The 16,130-nt window shown below is 41.2% G+C and overlaps 1 protein-coding gene across 1 annotated transcript in view; it reads left to right on the top strand.

Annotated features, from left to right (window-relative positions):
• Nucleotides 1–558: 558 nt before the first annotated feature.
• cables2b (Cdk5 and Abl enzyme substrate 2b) overlaps nt 559–16,130 on the top strand; it is a 35,236-nt gene continuing 19,664 nt past the window's right edge. The window contains exon 1 of the mRNA XM_041046198.1: nt 559–1,175. Within this exon, the coding sequence (XP_040902132.1) occupies nt 559–1,175 (617 nt within the window). The remainder of the gene's footprint in view (nt 1,176–16,130) is intronic.

The raw sequence follows: 16,130 nt of genomic DNA, 5'->3' as shown, positions 1-16,130 counted from the left end.
AAATTTGTATTCATACTACAACCATCTGGTGCCTAAGATCTGGCTATTTCAACAATTTATTAGTTATTACTTTTAGCTTTTTGATAGATTTCTGTAGCTAGATTTCATACCGCTAGTCACAACAATTGATGTAAAGGTGTTAAAGCTGATTCAGGTTGACTAACAGGTTTTTGTGTTTAAAAAAAAAAAAAAAAACCATAGAGCCTTCTCACACCAAATTGTATATCTGTATTTACTTACTTTAAAAAATATTAAAAGTAAGTTGAATAAAATGTTGTTTTTTTTATTATGTAATGATAATAATGTAATTACTTGTGATAACACTTTCCCGTTTATGATCAGTATATTTACATGTTTCTAACCGTATGTGCAGTTTCCAGCGTGACCAAACGCCTCCCCGAAGGCTCAGGCTCAGGCTCAAGACGTCATTACGTATTCCCGTCTGGGCCAATGAGAGCGCAGGAGGTCGTAAAGCGGTCCCGCGCCGGGTAAAAGGGATTTGACAGTTGCTGGTCTCGAGCTGATCCTCCAGTTGACTTCTTCAGTGGGACAGAGACGATGGCGGCGGCGGCTGCTGCCTGCGGCCAACACAGCGCCGCGATAACGGCCGCCGTTAGCGGTAAAAAGCCGCATACTAACAGGGAACACAGTCGGAGGAACCGGGAGAACTCTCGCAGGAGACAAGCGGCTCTTTTGTTTCTCAGTAACATCTCCCTGGACGGACGACCAGTCCAGAGTATTTCAGTCGAGAATGAAGGAAGCCGCCACCATAAAGACGCCGACTTGGAGGGAGCCGACTCCAGCTCTGCGGTGGCAGCAGTGACCGGGTTGTGCCCGGAGCTGGGTAACAGTGGCAGCTACGGGACATTCTCCGGCTTGTCAGCGTCCGTGAGCTGCAGTAACGTCAGTCCCTCCCCGGCACCGAGGACAGGACTCCTCAACGTACCGCCTATCCTTGTCCTACCGTCGGATACGGGGTTCAATGATGTGGGAAGTGCGGAGGTGCTGCTGGAGTGCCGCAGAGGCTCGTTCCCTTCACCGGGGGGGAACAGCAACCTTCTGTCACCGTCCCCGTCCAACACCAGCCTGCTACCGTCGCCACTAGGACCGCGGAAGTCTTCCACACTGCTGTCAGTACAGAGCTGTAACTCGGTGTCCTCAGAGCCGAGACAAAGGTGAGAGACACACGGCTGTGTTCGTGTGTCACTTTTAGCGGATTTGCATTTCCGTGACCGGCATTCCTCTTGCAACAACACGGCTAACATGAATGTCTTAGCGTTACCTGAAAGTTGAGGGAGAAGATTGTTGACATCGGCTCACACACATAACTCGTCTTCAGGCAGACTGTTGCTGGACTGTCCGGTCCAGTTTAACTTTGGCTCACAGTATTCACACTCACGTTCGCAAGCTGAGTTCTGGTTTTGGATCTGATATTGTTAGGTCCTTGGTTGTGGTTGTGTTTCCAGAACCTTCCTGGTGATATTAAGGATATTTCTATATTTCACAATCCCTTCACTCACTAGACTTTATAAGGAAGTTTAATTGTGTGAGTGGTCGTGATGCAACGTTTGTCTGTATCAGCTTATTCTGGTACCTCCCTGGCTGGAGGCAAGAGTGAACTCAGGACGTTTACTGTAGCAGGCGTGTAAACGTACATGAGTCATGTCTTTCATATATGAATTACATGACTAATACCAGTTGACTTTGAGAGGTGGGGGTGTGGATTGGTAAAGGTCAAGGACCACTTTTAGAGATAAAGGTGGACTTGAAAACTATGCTCTTTAGAGTCCACCTCTATCAGCTTTTGCAGAAGGTGACTGTGCTGGCTTGTGCTTGTTTCCCTTGATGCTGTCCTTACAAATTAGAGAGTAACTGCTAAACCACTGGGCTTGGAACTTCCATAAATAAAGACTAAATTGTGTCCTTAAGTAGTGCCTATAGAAAACAGTTACGAATGCCTCGTCAGATTCTTTTAGTCTTTTATTGTGTATTCTGTTTAGGCAAAGTCCAACCAACATTTATTTTCATCGTCGATTATCCAGTCTTAATTTTATAATGAATCTTTTAGTTTATAAAATGTCAGAAAATAATGAAAGTTCTCAGAGCCCCAGGTGACATCTTCACACTGCTTGTTTTGTCTGACCAACAGTCTTAAACTCAGAGATACTCGCTTTACCAGTGCATTTGAGAACTTTAGTGTATTTTGTTAAGAATAATAATTCTTTCAGGGCTCTAAATTAACCAGTATCTGCGAGCCAAAAAGCTGCCTCTCAATTAATCTTATTGTATTTAAAATCGTATCAAAATAACATCAGAATTCAATAAGGAAATAGCACTAAATAGCATATGCATATGCAAATAGAGTCTCTGAGTGGAACAATGCTATCCTTCCCCTTTTAAAGCACAGTACTTTTTGGTATCTCATAAAATTAAAAAAAATATATCATATATAACACAATGATTCAAATAATAGGTTTATTGAATTAACAGCTTTGAGCTTGGTTACATTTGGGGTCTAATAGGAAACGTCACTTTAAAAGTAGTGCCCTGCCGGAGAAGCTGGTGTCTTTGTAGAGGGGAAGTGAACCCAGATACGGTTTAAAACCACCAACTGACAACAAGAAGTCAAGCTGTGTTCTGTGGCACAGAAACCCAGAGTCATTTTCAGTCATGTGTTTACTGCTATAACTCCTGCTGAAAGCGGGAGAAATCAGACGTGTGGATGGATAGATGGGCGCAGAAAAAGACTAAAAGACAAATTTCTTAATGTAAACAGTGTGAACGTGGTGTTCTAAGGAAGTGAGAGACTCAAGAGTGTGTGTTTACGAAGCTTACTCATCTGGCAGTGGTTCAGACATGCTGTGCTTGTGTGAGTGCTGATGGATGGATCAGCTTCGTCATCATGTTGGCAGCGTATCAAACCCAGCGAATATCTGTCCCGCAGCGATAAACACTGCTTAACCTATTTACACCTAACAACAGGCTGGGAAATTACCAGCATATAGCAGCTCATCAGTCAGACTGCTGCACCAGCAACCAGCCGTCATCTGCAACTCATGCTGTATGACATGATTTTCTTTATTTACTGTGATGTTGCACATACAGTATTTCATTGTATTTCATGCCAGGATGGTTTTTGTCAGTATTACTAATGAGTAGTGTAATTTAAAAAAAGTTTTCATTTCCAAAGGGCTGCAACTCATCTAAACTGTTTTGATCTGCTTGATTAATTTGATCCATAAAATGTTGGGGGAAAAAAAGCACATCACAGTTTCCCAAAAGCCAAGTTTTAGGGTTTAGATAGATAGATAGATAGAGATACTTTATTAATCCCCTTGGGATTTAGAGGTGGAACTTCAAATTATTTTAATAATCCAAAAAATTATTTTTGATTTTTTTAACTGATAGGATTTTAAATGCCAGAAAGTGCAGGATTAAAATAGTTGCTTCTGTTGACTGATTAATCAACTAATCAATTCAACTCTTAACTTCCATATGTCACAGACTTCGTATTATATCTGTTTTTTTTCTCATAATTAAAGCCACACTTCCCGTGAGCTGTTTTCTGCAAATGCTTTCCATTGTCTCTTTAGAACTTTCATCATATGCAATCATCAGAAAGTCTTAAAACTTGATCTCTGTTTGCTGTAGAAGAGCAACACTGGGCTGCAGAGCACTCAGCTGTTTGCTGTAATGACGTCTCTAAATTATTGCAGTAGTTATTAATTGATGGTGAAATACTTTTTACGCTTAAACAACAGCACTACTTACAAGAACTCAGTTCTCTGTGGAAGTCATAAAACTTTCATCAGAACCCTGCTGAGGATCCAGTCAGCTGCTTAAAGAGTGTGTGTCGGGCGTTTTGGGCTAAAGGAGCTGCTGTAGCTGCTGAACACACACAGTTTCCTATGCTAACAGCTATCTTGGAATTAAGTGGCTGATTTTAAAGTCAGCCGTCTCCTCACCTACACACTTCCTGTTGTAATGAAGCTGGCCGTCATCAGGCGTGATCATCAGTCGTGCTCTGTTTAGCCTCTCTGTCTGTTAACTGGGCTCAACGTGTGAAGTCCTGCCAGCCGGCTAACCAGCCTGCCAACCGCTTCATTAGCCTACTGAGTGAACACACACACACACACACACACACACACACACACACACACACACTCAGTGACACATATCAGCAGTTTAGCTGTTTAACTGACGCTCTTGTATACAGTGAGTTAGGACACTTGGCTGGTGATTTACACACATTGGCAGCTGAAGGGACTGAACTTGTGACTACAGTTGGTTACAGTTTTGATTTTTCACTTTCACAGCGTGAAAAGAGACATTTGATTTTTGGACGAGCTCCATTCACGTGCGCATGTTTTTAGAACTTTTGTTGGGTTTAACAGAATTTTTATGAATATGGTGGTTGGTTTATTTTAGTTCAATTTACTGAACCTGCACTAGGCTGAACTGGATTCAGCTGAAAGCTGTAACATTACATGCTCACTGATGTGCGTTTGAACAGTAATGTTATTGCTTGAACTAGAAAAAAAAACTGACAGTGACTACAAGTCTATGAACAGGATGGAAGGAAAGAATAAATAGAAGGAAGAAAATGTGGAGATATCTACTGTCACATTTTTGTTTTCAAAAATAAATAAGTGCATTGGTCTGGGAACCAATGTATTATGTATAATACCAGACTATACACACCCTAAAGACCAATTAGTGGAGCAATCGACCGAGAGGTGGCAGTTCTTCACGGCACTGAGGTAATGTAGGTCAGCTATATCTCAAGTGGAAGAGTGAGTTGGGCATTATTAATCGGCCATTAAAGGTTGTGGTTTGTAGGGCTGTCCCCATCTGCTCCTGGCCATGTTTCAGACAGCAAGAGTTATAGATCAAATCCATGTGTGTGTATGAGGAAAAAACATAGATAACTTTAGGTAAAGATGTCCAAAAAATGAACGTGAAGTGTTTTGAAAATAGACCTTCCTCTTCGCAGTCTTTCACAATATTTGGATGGAAACATAGCTACACAATTCACATTTTAGCTATTCAGTTGGTGTTTTAAAGTGAAGACCAAAGCTAAATTAGTAACAGCCTGCTTAGCTGACATGGTATTATATAATAGGTTCATGTTTAAGCAAGTGCTAGAGAAAGAAAAAAGAGAATTCCCAGTTCAGGACACATACAGGATGTTTTTGGATGCTGTACTGCATCTGTTTCAGGACAATGGGATGTTTCTGCTAAACTGAACATTAAACATTTATGAGTTTGGCTAAAAAAATGCAACAGCCTCAAACACTTTAGAGGGCAGAGGCAGAGATGACACACACACACACACACACACACACACACACACACACACACACACACACACACACACACACACACACACACACTTGCAGTCCATTCAGAGTGAGGGTGTTATGACATAACGTATTTCCCAAACCTCAACCCTCATAACTACTTGCCTAAACTTAATCCTTACTCTAAGCTTGGCCTAAACCTCTGTCTAACATTAACACATAAACAAGTGAAGACGTGAATCCCTTCAAATACAGGTCTAAAATTCAGACTGGTCTTTACAAAGGTAGAAGTCCAGTGTCTTAGCCTACCAAGAATTCTGTGATGCAAAGAGAGCATTCGAAAAAAACCTGCAAACCACACTTGTTTTTGTCCATCTCTTGTCTGGTTTGCTTTCACTTGGTCTTGTAATTGTGTATTTTTTAACTAAACTGATCTGATTGCGTGTCAGGATCTGGGTGGCTTACCACCTCAGCCTAACCACATCTTGGGGAAAACCCTGTATTAGTGTGCCCCGTGCTGCTGTATTATTAGCTGTAGTGAAGTGTCCCGTGAATGTCAGATTAAGGCTGTTTAATTAAGCCACGTGGCTCAGGATTCAGGGCAAAAAGAAATCTTTTGGGACCGCCCGTGGGTGATGCTCTAAAACTGTGGTGATTATGTGAAGGACTAGTGTCTTATTGATTAAAAAAAAAAAACAGGAAACACTGAAGGTTGTTTGTATCAGTGTAAGGTTAATCTGTGACTGACGCAGTAGGTCAGTTGCTGTGCCGTGGGGATACACTAAACCTCTGACACACTCAGCCAGGTCTGTTTGGCTGAACTTCCCCCTGGAGGGAGTCAGGTATTCCCCGAATGACCCTGCAGTGACGTAGCCTGTTTGAGACTCCACACTAACTAATGAGGTTTGTCGTTGTTTAAATTAGGATTTGGCGTTTCCCCTGATGACATCGGGGCCCGAAGACTCTTTGGCCTAATTTGCTGTAACGTCTGCTGGCTGTGTTTCAGGTTCTCTGTGTCTAGTTTCAAGACTCTGAAAGGTCTTTTTAATGTCAGGAGGAAATAAAATGCAAGAGCAGATAATGGCTGATAAACCTGAAATGAAAACAAGGAATGAGTGTGGGTCAGCATGACTGAGATCCTCAGTAAATAACTACAACGTCAAAAAACTGAAGTTGTGTTGCACTTACCTCGTGCACGTCTCTGATGAACATTGGTCAGCTAACAAGTGTCATATAATTTGAAAAAGAAGCAGGTGACTGATACGCAGTGTAGACTAAATTTGACCGCCTGATGTTTCATCAACTTTTAATAATGCTTCAGTAGTAAAATTGTGTAATGATCCCTATACAACCTCAAGTAGAGCCTCAAAAATGACTCATCTGCGTCAGTGTGAGTAGACACAGATCATCACACGCTTCATAAAAGCAGGACAAACTGCAGCACAGCTGGCTTGGATTTCATTTTTGCTGTGCAAATATTACTGATACTGTGTCTCTGTCTTGAATATGTACAGTCAGATATGTCTCAGGTCAGTAGATCTCTGTAAACAGGGACAAATTGTAATATGCAGTAAATTATTTATCCCCAGTGTAGACAGTCAGTCTTCTGAATGTCACACTTTAAGGTTACTCTAACCACCAGATAAATTAGGTTATATTCTGGGTGCCTCAGTAGCTGATGGGTTAAGACACTGACCCCAGTTTGAGTCCAGCCGAGTACCTTTCTGCGTCTCTCTGTCCCCTCCCTTCCTGTCAACTCCCTTCCGTCTGTAATAAAAGCATAAAAATGCCCACAGATAGTTGAAAAATATGTTTGAGTGAGGTAGTTTATCTGTAAAGCCCTTGTACCTCTCTGCCCGTGCTTCATCTGTGAATGTTTTCTCATGGAGTCCCTCCCTTGTTTTCTCCCAGTAGAGTAAACAGAGTTTTAGGGTTTGGCTGTTTAAACTTGACCTGGTTGTTAATTAGCCTCTCTTTCTTTCATGTCTATCTTTTCTGCTTCCTGTGTTTTCACACTCGCTTTCTTGTTTGTGTCTTTGGAGTTTCTTTTCCTTCTCCTAATCTTTCATTTATCTTTTATCTCTCAGCCTCCCACATGGGCTGAACTGATATGATATGTTGAAGGTCGATATTAATCTCAGTGACTGAAGCTGCTGATATTTTTGTACAAATAAAATAAAACTAAATAAATAAATAAAAGTTGTTTTTTTTAAAAATTATTTTTATGCTAAAACATGAAATGTTTGAACACTGAGGGTTTTTCGTTTAGGCCACCATAAGGTGATAAAACTCCAGCAGTGACTCCTGACAGTGCTGCAGTGCCTGTGAACGACCTCAGTTGGGTGAAGAAGATATTTTGTCTGCTGAAATAGAAATATCAGTGCGGCTCATCAATCTGACACTCGTGTACAAGCAGAAACATGTTGTCTTTATTTTTTTTTGTCCTTGAATTTTTTTCATTGAACTCCTTCCTCCCTCCCGCTCTTACTCTCTCACACACACTCACGTACACACACTCCAAAATTGACTCCATATACAGTATGTACTGGAGCAGTGAGCTGCTTTGTTGTTTAATTTGTTGCCTGAAGCAGAAAACTTATCAGATTCAGCAGGTTCTAACACTGATTAATTCAGAGTTAGACACGCCCCCTGGACACACACACACACAACAAGAACAAAAGAGCCCAGATAGGAGATGGAATCTGACTGACATCATGTGTATGTCTTAATGTGTGTGTGTGTTTGTCTAAACATGCGTGCCTCTCCAGTGAAAACACAGCTGAATCCCACTGGCCTCCACACCCTCAATACACACAAAACACAAACGTGATTTCTCTTTCTTTCACCCTCTACAGTTTTGCTTCAGACCACATCCTCACAAGGGCCGTCATTCCCCAAAGCTTTCCCCAAATCATGTTCGATTGAATGTGAAATGACATAAATGCACAAACCCCCACCCCTCACACCCTTTCACTGTTCACGGTTACATTTTTTCCTCCTGCAAAGTCACTTAGACAAATACAGCTATGAACTCTTCTTCTCTGTCTCCGCAGGATAAAAGTCCGGTCTGTTCACTCTTTGGTATATCACAGACAGTCACACAGTCCAGGTGTTGTCATGTCTTTGTGTTTCTGTTGTCAGACTGCATATGCATAAACCAGTGACATGATTGAAGCTCATAAAAGCTTCTTGCTAGCTGTCAGTCCATGGCTGCTGCCTCCATCAAATTTTTCATTTTTTGAAGCAAAACCAAACCCAAACACCATGGCCAAGTCGAGGTTAGAGGGCAGATGCTTATCACTGTACTTGTCCCACACAAAGACGCACGCACACTATTATCAGTCACATCCAGTCTAGAGAGCTGTGTTCTCTTTAAACCGCTCAGACTTCCCCACAGGCTGATGAAGGAACACTCCACTTCCTCTGTTCACATCATGTTATTAAAGTCTTTGGGTTATAAAGTAATAAACAGCTGATGTCCTGCTCCAGTTCTGTTGTACACTAATGGTAATAATAACTTTATAGTAATAACTTTATCTTATACCACCTTTCAAAACACAGTTACAAAGAATAAAAAACAGAAATCTAAACAATTTAAACAATTAGAACAAATACAATCAGTTAAGAAAAAGGCATGAGATAAAAGTTTGTTGGAAGAGCAGGGCACTGAAGTTCCACGGCTGAGGGGCCTGGACAACAAAGGCCCAGTCACCTCAAGTCCATTATAACCAGATTAATCTGGTCTGTCACATAAACACCTTAACCCGGGGTTATATCATATTAAGATTATAATGAGATTGAGAGCAACCCTTTCAACAGAGCTGGATTACATATTTTACAAGGATGCTCTTGGCATGTATGCAGCTTAGTTTGGTGTTTGTATCATACAGGGCAAAGAGTAAAGATGCATCAGTATGTTTGACAGCATAGCTGGATGGCTGACAGTGCTGGAACAATACAACAAACACAATCTTCTTAAGTGACAGCAAAACATTTTTACCTTACAAATAAGGCTGACAGCACGTGCCAAGTTAAATAACACCGAGTGTGCTAATAATCCTGATTATTATTTCATGGTGTCCATGTCAGGTCAAGGGAAATCTCAGAAGTCACAGTGGGAGTGAAACAAACATAAACTACACTAAAACTTATGTAACATGTATGGAGTAAAGCACTATAGCCAAATGCCAGTCACATGACTCGGTTGACCATTTGTGGGGGATGGAATAAACAGCAGCAGAATAAACAGCAGCAGATATCAGCTTGAATTTTATCACACAAATGTAGAGATGTGTCGTACGTCTCCAGTGTAGTTTGACAGCAGGAGATATTTCTTTAAGAGTTAAGTTTTATTAATCAGGCCCTCACATTTACAGCATCATGGCCTCTTTCTGGAGTTGCCATTTTGTGTTTGTGATGAAACATAGACGCTGAGTGCAGCTGCCACAGAAAGAGAAAGAAGGGGACAGGGACACGAAGGAGGATAAGAAATGAGGGATTAATTTTTGGGCAAATCAGGAAGAAGGAGAAGCAGGAGGAGTCTGTTAATCTGGTGATGTAAGACTGTAAGACACACAACAGGCCTGCTGGGTAACCGTGCGTGCATGCATGCGTGTGTGTAGCTCAGTCATGTAGTGTTTTTGTGAAACGTCCAGTGTCCATCAGTCAATGTCAGTCAGTGTGAGAGGTTTGGACAGACTGTTCTTACACGCTGCTGCCTGCTGTATGTGCAGGATGAGGATTTAGAACATTTAATCTATGGTTGGTGGTTCGTCAGTGACAAAGTGTGTGTGTGTGTGTTAAGGATTTAGCATTGAGGGTATTTAAGTAAAGCTCTGTGTGTGTGAGGGAGAGATTTGAAAGTCTCTGTGATCTCAGACAGACAGAAAGACAGGCAGAGAGACAAAGGACCAGTGAGTTTGATTCAACAATACATTTACACCCTCTTTAAAGTCGCTTTACTTCTACAGCCTGGATCTCAGCTCAGGCCGTCATCCCTGTCAGTTTCTCTCCAGTTACTGTGAAGCCGAGGAGAAAAATAATTTCAGAAAATGGTCAAAACTTTAAAATGAAGGATTCTCCAGTCTGTGTTTTTCTTCCGCAGTACAGAGTCAGTACAGAGCCAAGCACTTCTTTTTTTTAATTGTAGCTTTTACTGCAAAATTTCATTTAAATTGACAAGAAAATTTAAGACGTTGCTTCATTACAGTACGAAAGAGGAAGGAACAGTGCATCCTGAGCAGCTGATGTAGGTGTCAGTCCCTCACCACACCAAACCAACTGAGCAGAACAATAAACTGTGGGTTGAATGTGTCTGGCTGATATCAGAAATGCTCAACAAGCTCAGCATCGGTGCTGATTGTGTTGCATTCCTACTTTAGATAAGAGTGGTTATAAAAAGTAGACTTGTCCCTTGAGGTAAGAAAGAATGAAAAACAATCTGCAGAAAGCAGGACATACGCTACAGATTTGGATTAACAGCTGCTGAATCGGGATAAAAGTGAACCAACTTATAAATCTATTTTTTCATGCCAAGATCAAAAAGCGTGCTGACGGTATGCCACTGTCGTGCGGTACATATGGATTCTGTCCAGTTGTCAAGTTGCCCCTGCTGTTTGTGTTTCTTGATATCAGCTTAGTATCTGCAGGCGGCTGGGAAAGCTAGTATTAATTAACTGACACAAACTGAGAGCGTGTTAAATTGTACATGTTACGACTGAAACAAACATTGATTTCTGTGATGTATGAAAATGAGCACGAAGACAAAAGTCTAATACAAACACAGCGGACACCCTTAAGAATTGACATTTCTTGTTGTCGCTACAGAGCAAGAAGTGTGTGTGTGTGCGTGTGCGTGTGCGTGTGCATGTGTGTGTGCGTGTGTGTGTGTGAGAGGCTATTCTTAGCTGAACCACTGACTGATCTGTGGGCGCTGTATGTGAGGAGGAAGCAGCTGTCAGCTCGCTCATCAAGATACAGCAAAAGCAAATATCATTGATCCTTGAGGGTGAGTCAGGGCACAGCAGGACAGAGAGCAGAAATGTGCTGCAGGAAGAAGTTTTTCATGGCTCATGAAAACGACTCTGATGGCACTTCTTTTGCCAAGATGGTCATCATCATTCAGTTTAGTGTTCGTGTTTGGTGTGAGGATAGAACTGAAAGCAGCTCTTGTTGAAAAATGCGATGCATTTCATTTCAAATTTTGGAATGAAAGCAGATATTTTTGGAGCAATAAGGAGACGGAGAGATGGAGACACAAGAGAACAATACAAGTGAAGAGTTCAAAGTGGCACTGGTCGAGATGAGAAGATTATAGCTGTTTTTCAGGCTTCCTGGATAATCTGACATTTTCTTTGTAGTGTTGTGACAGACTGTTCAATGGTTCAGTCACAGCTCAGAGAGATAGAGATGAAGGCAATAAAGAAAGAGTGGGGTAGTTGTGTGCACATAAAGTTTTTTTTTTTAATTTTGCTTTTGTGCTTTAATTTCATTGGTCCAGATAAACAAGATGTCATTTAAATTAAACGGGCACCGAATAACTGCAAGATTAAAAAGTTATGACAGCCTGATAACAAAGACCCGTTCCAGTCAGATGCTGAAAATGCATCCACCTCTCCAAGACACACGCACAAGTTTTATTCCTTCAAAGTGCAACTACATCAGTGAACTGCTGGTGACAGTAGCCCCCACAGGGTCTGTCCCGGTGATAATGGCATCGGAAGTGGTACAGAATTTATGCTGAAATTAGCTTTCAGAGGGTGGCTCGAACTATTTCACCACATAGCTTATGCAGTAGCGTTTATCTGATCCCTGATTAGCTCAGTGATCTGTGTGCATGAGGGTGCGGTAATCTGCACGGGTGAGGGAGCATGAATGCTATTGTTGAAACTAAACCACGGAAAAGATCTTTGGTGTTTGTTTGTTTTTTGTTTTTTTGTTTTTTGTTTTTTTTTTCACAGTTACAACAAAGTTTCAGGTGCTTTACCACCACCCTGTGGACTGGAGTAGGGCAGACACCAAGATGAATTTCAGTTTGTGACCTGGCCAATGCAGAGGCATGTCTGGCCAGTTGTATATGAAAGTATTAAATTGCATCTGGATTGACAAGTGCAAATGGGGCTTTTGTTTTCATTAACTTTAGGAAGCGGAGACTCTCATCCGTCTGACTGATTTGTGTCAGGTTTGGTAACAGCAAAAAAATGTGAAAACAAGTAGAGAGAAAAAAAGACACAAAATAGATCTGCATCCGCTTGTTTTAAGCCTCTTCTGGGTATTAAAAATAAAAATGCTGACAATGAAACAGCGGGACCTGCTTCTCATCTTGTAGGAATCAGTGTTGGTCAGTCAACTCAGATCTTAATTATGTCTGCCTCTGCAGAGACAGATGGACAGGAGGAGAGACAGTGCATGACAGAGGAAGAAAGTGTTTTATGTGAGGGAAGAAAATGTGGCAGAAAATAGAGCAACTGAACAGAGAGGAAAGAACAGAGACAGATGAATGAAAACTGAGATCAGGCCAGAAATATACAGAAGGAAAACACTCAACCTTGTTTTTTTTTACTATTTTAAGCATACAGTGTTCTGACAGAGTGTTTGCACTGGTTTATTTTAAGCTAAAACGACACCAGCTATTATTAGTATAATTCTGGTGTTGTTCATGACTCAGGCTAAATATAATGACTCTGTGTACCAGACAGATCCACCAGTACAGTCCCCAAAAACAGGCTTGCGGCTGGTTCTGGGCCCTGACCTGCACAGTCACTGTTTCCTGTGTGGCTTCATGGAGCAGTGGCATTGAGGGTGATTTCAGTCTGAATTTCTCAGTACAGTGCAATTTTGAAACAGACACTAGGTGCTCTTTAATATTTAAATTAAGTACTATTCATCTTAAACCTGCTCACCCATGGGTACCACATAAAGTACTGACATCAGTCGAGCATCCCCCTATTCAAACCTAATAGTTCTCGTTGATAACAATAATGTTGAACATTTTTAAAATGATAAAAAATGAAGCAGGAACCACCTCACTGGTCGAAACTGTTGACCAGCTAATGATAAACTGAAAAATCACTTACACTTTGTTTGAGAGTAAAAAAACTTTCAGCTGTATTTTTATTACCTGACAGGTGGAAATTTCACAAACTGTAGCCCAAAGTCTAGACACTGTGTCACGGTCGAAGTCATTGCTAATTTTAAAGTCATTTTTAAATCAATTGTCTTTTCTCATTATCACAGTCAGCGTTTTATGTGACGTTTCTCTATAACATGAGCACAGTGTGTATATTCATGCAGTCATGCATCATTCATTTATTTGTTGTTGCTTCTGAAACATAAACAGCCTTTTGTATTGGCTGGTTGACCTTTAGTTTTAATGGCACAGAGATAAAAATATGTAAAGAATAATGTCACAAATTCAGAAAATCTTGTCTAAATGTAGATTATCTAAACCCATCTGAGGTTGTGTTTCAAAATGGTATCAAGAGACTGATATTAGTGGAAAATAGTAGTACAGTGATATACAGTATGTGCCTCTGCTGTAAGGGTTACTGGTTTGATCCCCCATCAGAATGTGACAGTAAATATGTATAGTCAATATACAGCTCATCCAGACCCTCAGCTTATTACTGAACATGCAACCACTGTGTGTCTTTATCAGCACACAGATCACCATCCTCATCCTCTGCAGTGAGGGAACTCGCACGCTGGATTTTTCCATTCCCACAGAACGGAAACTTTCCACAACATCCCAGAGAGATGAAGCTCTCTGGTTCTCATGGAAATAGGTCGCTGGTCAGACTGTTATGATAATGAGTCAGCAGATCCACAGCTCAGATACTGGGAAAGACTGGGAGAGTACTGGCGTCAGCCATCACTCTGGGATCCAGACATTGTTTATGTTTATGACTGTGGTGTTTTCTTCACAGAAGGCTCCAAGCTGAGAGTATAATTTAAAGATACCTAACAGAGCTGTTTATCGTGACACTAGCATTTTGCATGATAAACTCGTCGTGTTAATTGTCAGTGACTCTCCTTCAGAAGAACATAAGGATCGTGATTGTGTGTAGGGGTTTATTTGTGGTCCATGCAGACATGTTGTCAACTCCTAAACATTGTTTGTGGTTGTCAGTCATGAGATCAGGTAACGACTGTCATTACCGCAGCACTGAATGACACTGCTCATTATTCAGCCATGTTAGTTTGTGAGAACGGTTGGATATCGAACCTCAGTACCTTTTTGTCTGCTGCATTGAGTTCCCGAGAGCTGGAAAAGAATGTATGGCTAATGAGTAAAAAAAATCCTTCCTCAAAACGAGGTAACCAATTAAGCATCCTTTTGGGATCGGTGCAGAAACTTGAACAGGAATGTTAGCATACCTGCATGCACACTGAGGAAACTCATCAACAGTATAGCCATAATGATACTTTATTTTTTGGATCCTGGCAATTGAAGGTGGAGACCTTGCAGAGAATCAAACAATATCAATTAACGATACAGTATTTTTCTGTGAATGTTTATGTGAAGTCCTTAGATAGATTTAGATTTTTTTCCTGGTGTTGACTTGTGTTCAGAATATGTAAATTGTAATTTTCTGTTTTGTTTTCACCTGAGAAACATGCATGTTACATACTCAGATAGAGGCTCAGTGCAGCAGCGTCCGGCTCAAAGGCACTTCAGCAGAGACTGGTGTGTGGGCTGTCATAAGAGTCAAACGTGTGACTCCAAACGTGTCACTGTGTCGACCGTTATAGTCTTTGTCTTTATTTCAAATACCAGCCATCATCATCATCATTTTAATTTTCATCATCATCATCATCATCGGGAGCAGTGGCCAACAGGCTCCATTCCCACACAATAGAAACATTCCACAACATTCCGGAATGCTGCGGAATGACAGTTCCCATGGAAATGGAACACTGAGAAGATTCCATCATGTGACCGTGGTTACAGTAGATACCAAGGATAGAATCATTAGAAATAGACTGTTTGGTTTAATAATACTGGATAAGTGACCGTTGAGACGTTCGTGTTCTGGATATTTTTACTTTGAATCTCTGTTTATATCCGGAGGCCGACTGATCAACAGCTTTACTGGAACAGCTGGAAATCTGCACTTCAGTATTGTGACGCTGTTGACACCACCTGTGCAGTGTTTGTGGTGTTCACAGATCCATACAGGATCTGAAGGATGTAGGGGTCATATTGATGCTGTGCTCGGTTTCCATCAGGATATTTATGTCATATGCAGTCTTACATATTTCCCAGAATGCTGACCATGATCCACAGAGAACTGGGGTTGTTGTGTATGTTTAGGAAATAAGAGCGTGGTTGGTTTGCTAAGTTTGCTTCAGCTGATTGATAAAAACAACAATGCAGTGGTGACTTACCAGATTGTTCAAATGAGAAGAAACACCTTTACACAGTGCTGTGTGTTGAGGTACTTTTTGATTCTTGTTTGGACTAAAGATTTGACAAGAAATTTGTGCGTTGTATTTTTGAGTGGAAGGTTAAAGGACCAGCAGAGGGCAGAACGTCCTGTTAGAGCCTGAATCTCAGCGGGACTGTGCGAGGAGACACGTCTAACCACCCAGAAGTCCTTACTACATAACACACCACACAGCTTCCTCAAACATCTGCTTACTGATACTGTTATGAGTGCTGAGGACTGACAGTACAAAGGTGTATGCGTGCGTGTGTGTGTCTCAGATAGCAAGCAGCAGTTTTATAAACAGTGATTTAAATTCCACGTGGTGAGGAATCATCCAGTCAGCCATAAAAAAACACTAACAGATGCTTTGTGTGTTTCTGTGTGTTTGTCTCTAAATGTATGT

The sequence above is a fragment of the Toxotes jaculatrix genome, chromosome 2 (genome assembly GCF_017976425.1).
Source record: "Toxotes jaculatrix isolate fToxJac2 chromosome 2, fToxJac2.pri, whole genome shotgun sequence".
Lineage (NCBI taxonomy): Eukaryota > Metazoa > Chordata > Actinopteri > Toxotidae > Toxotes > Toxotes jaculatrix.
The sequence above is the reverse complement of the archived record's forward strand: the minus strand, read 5'-3'. Positions and strand labels throughout refer to the sequence as shown.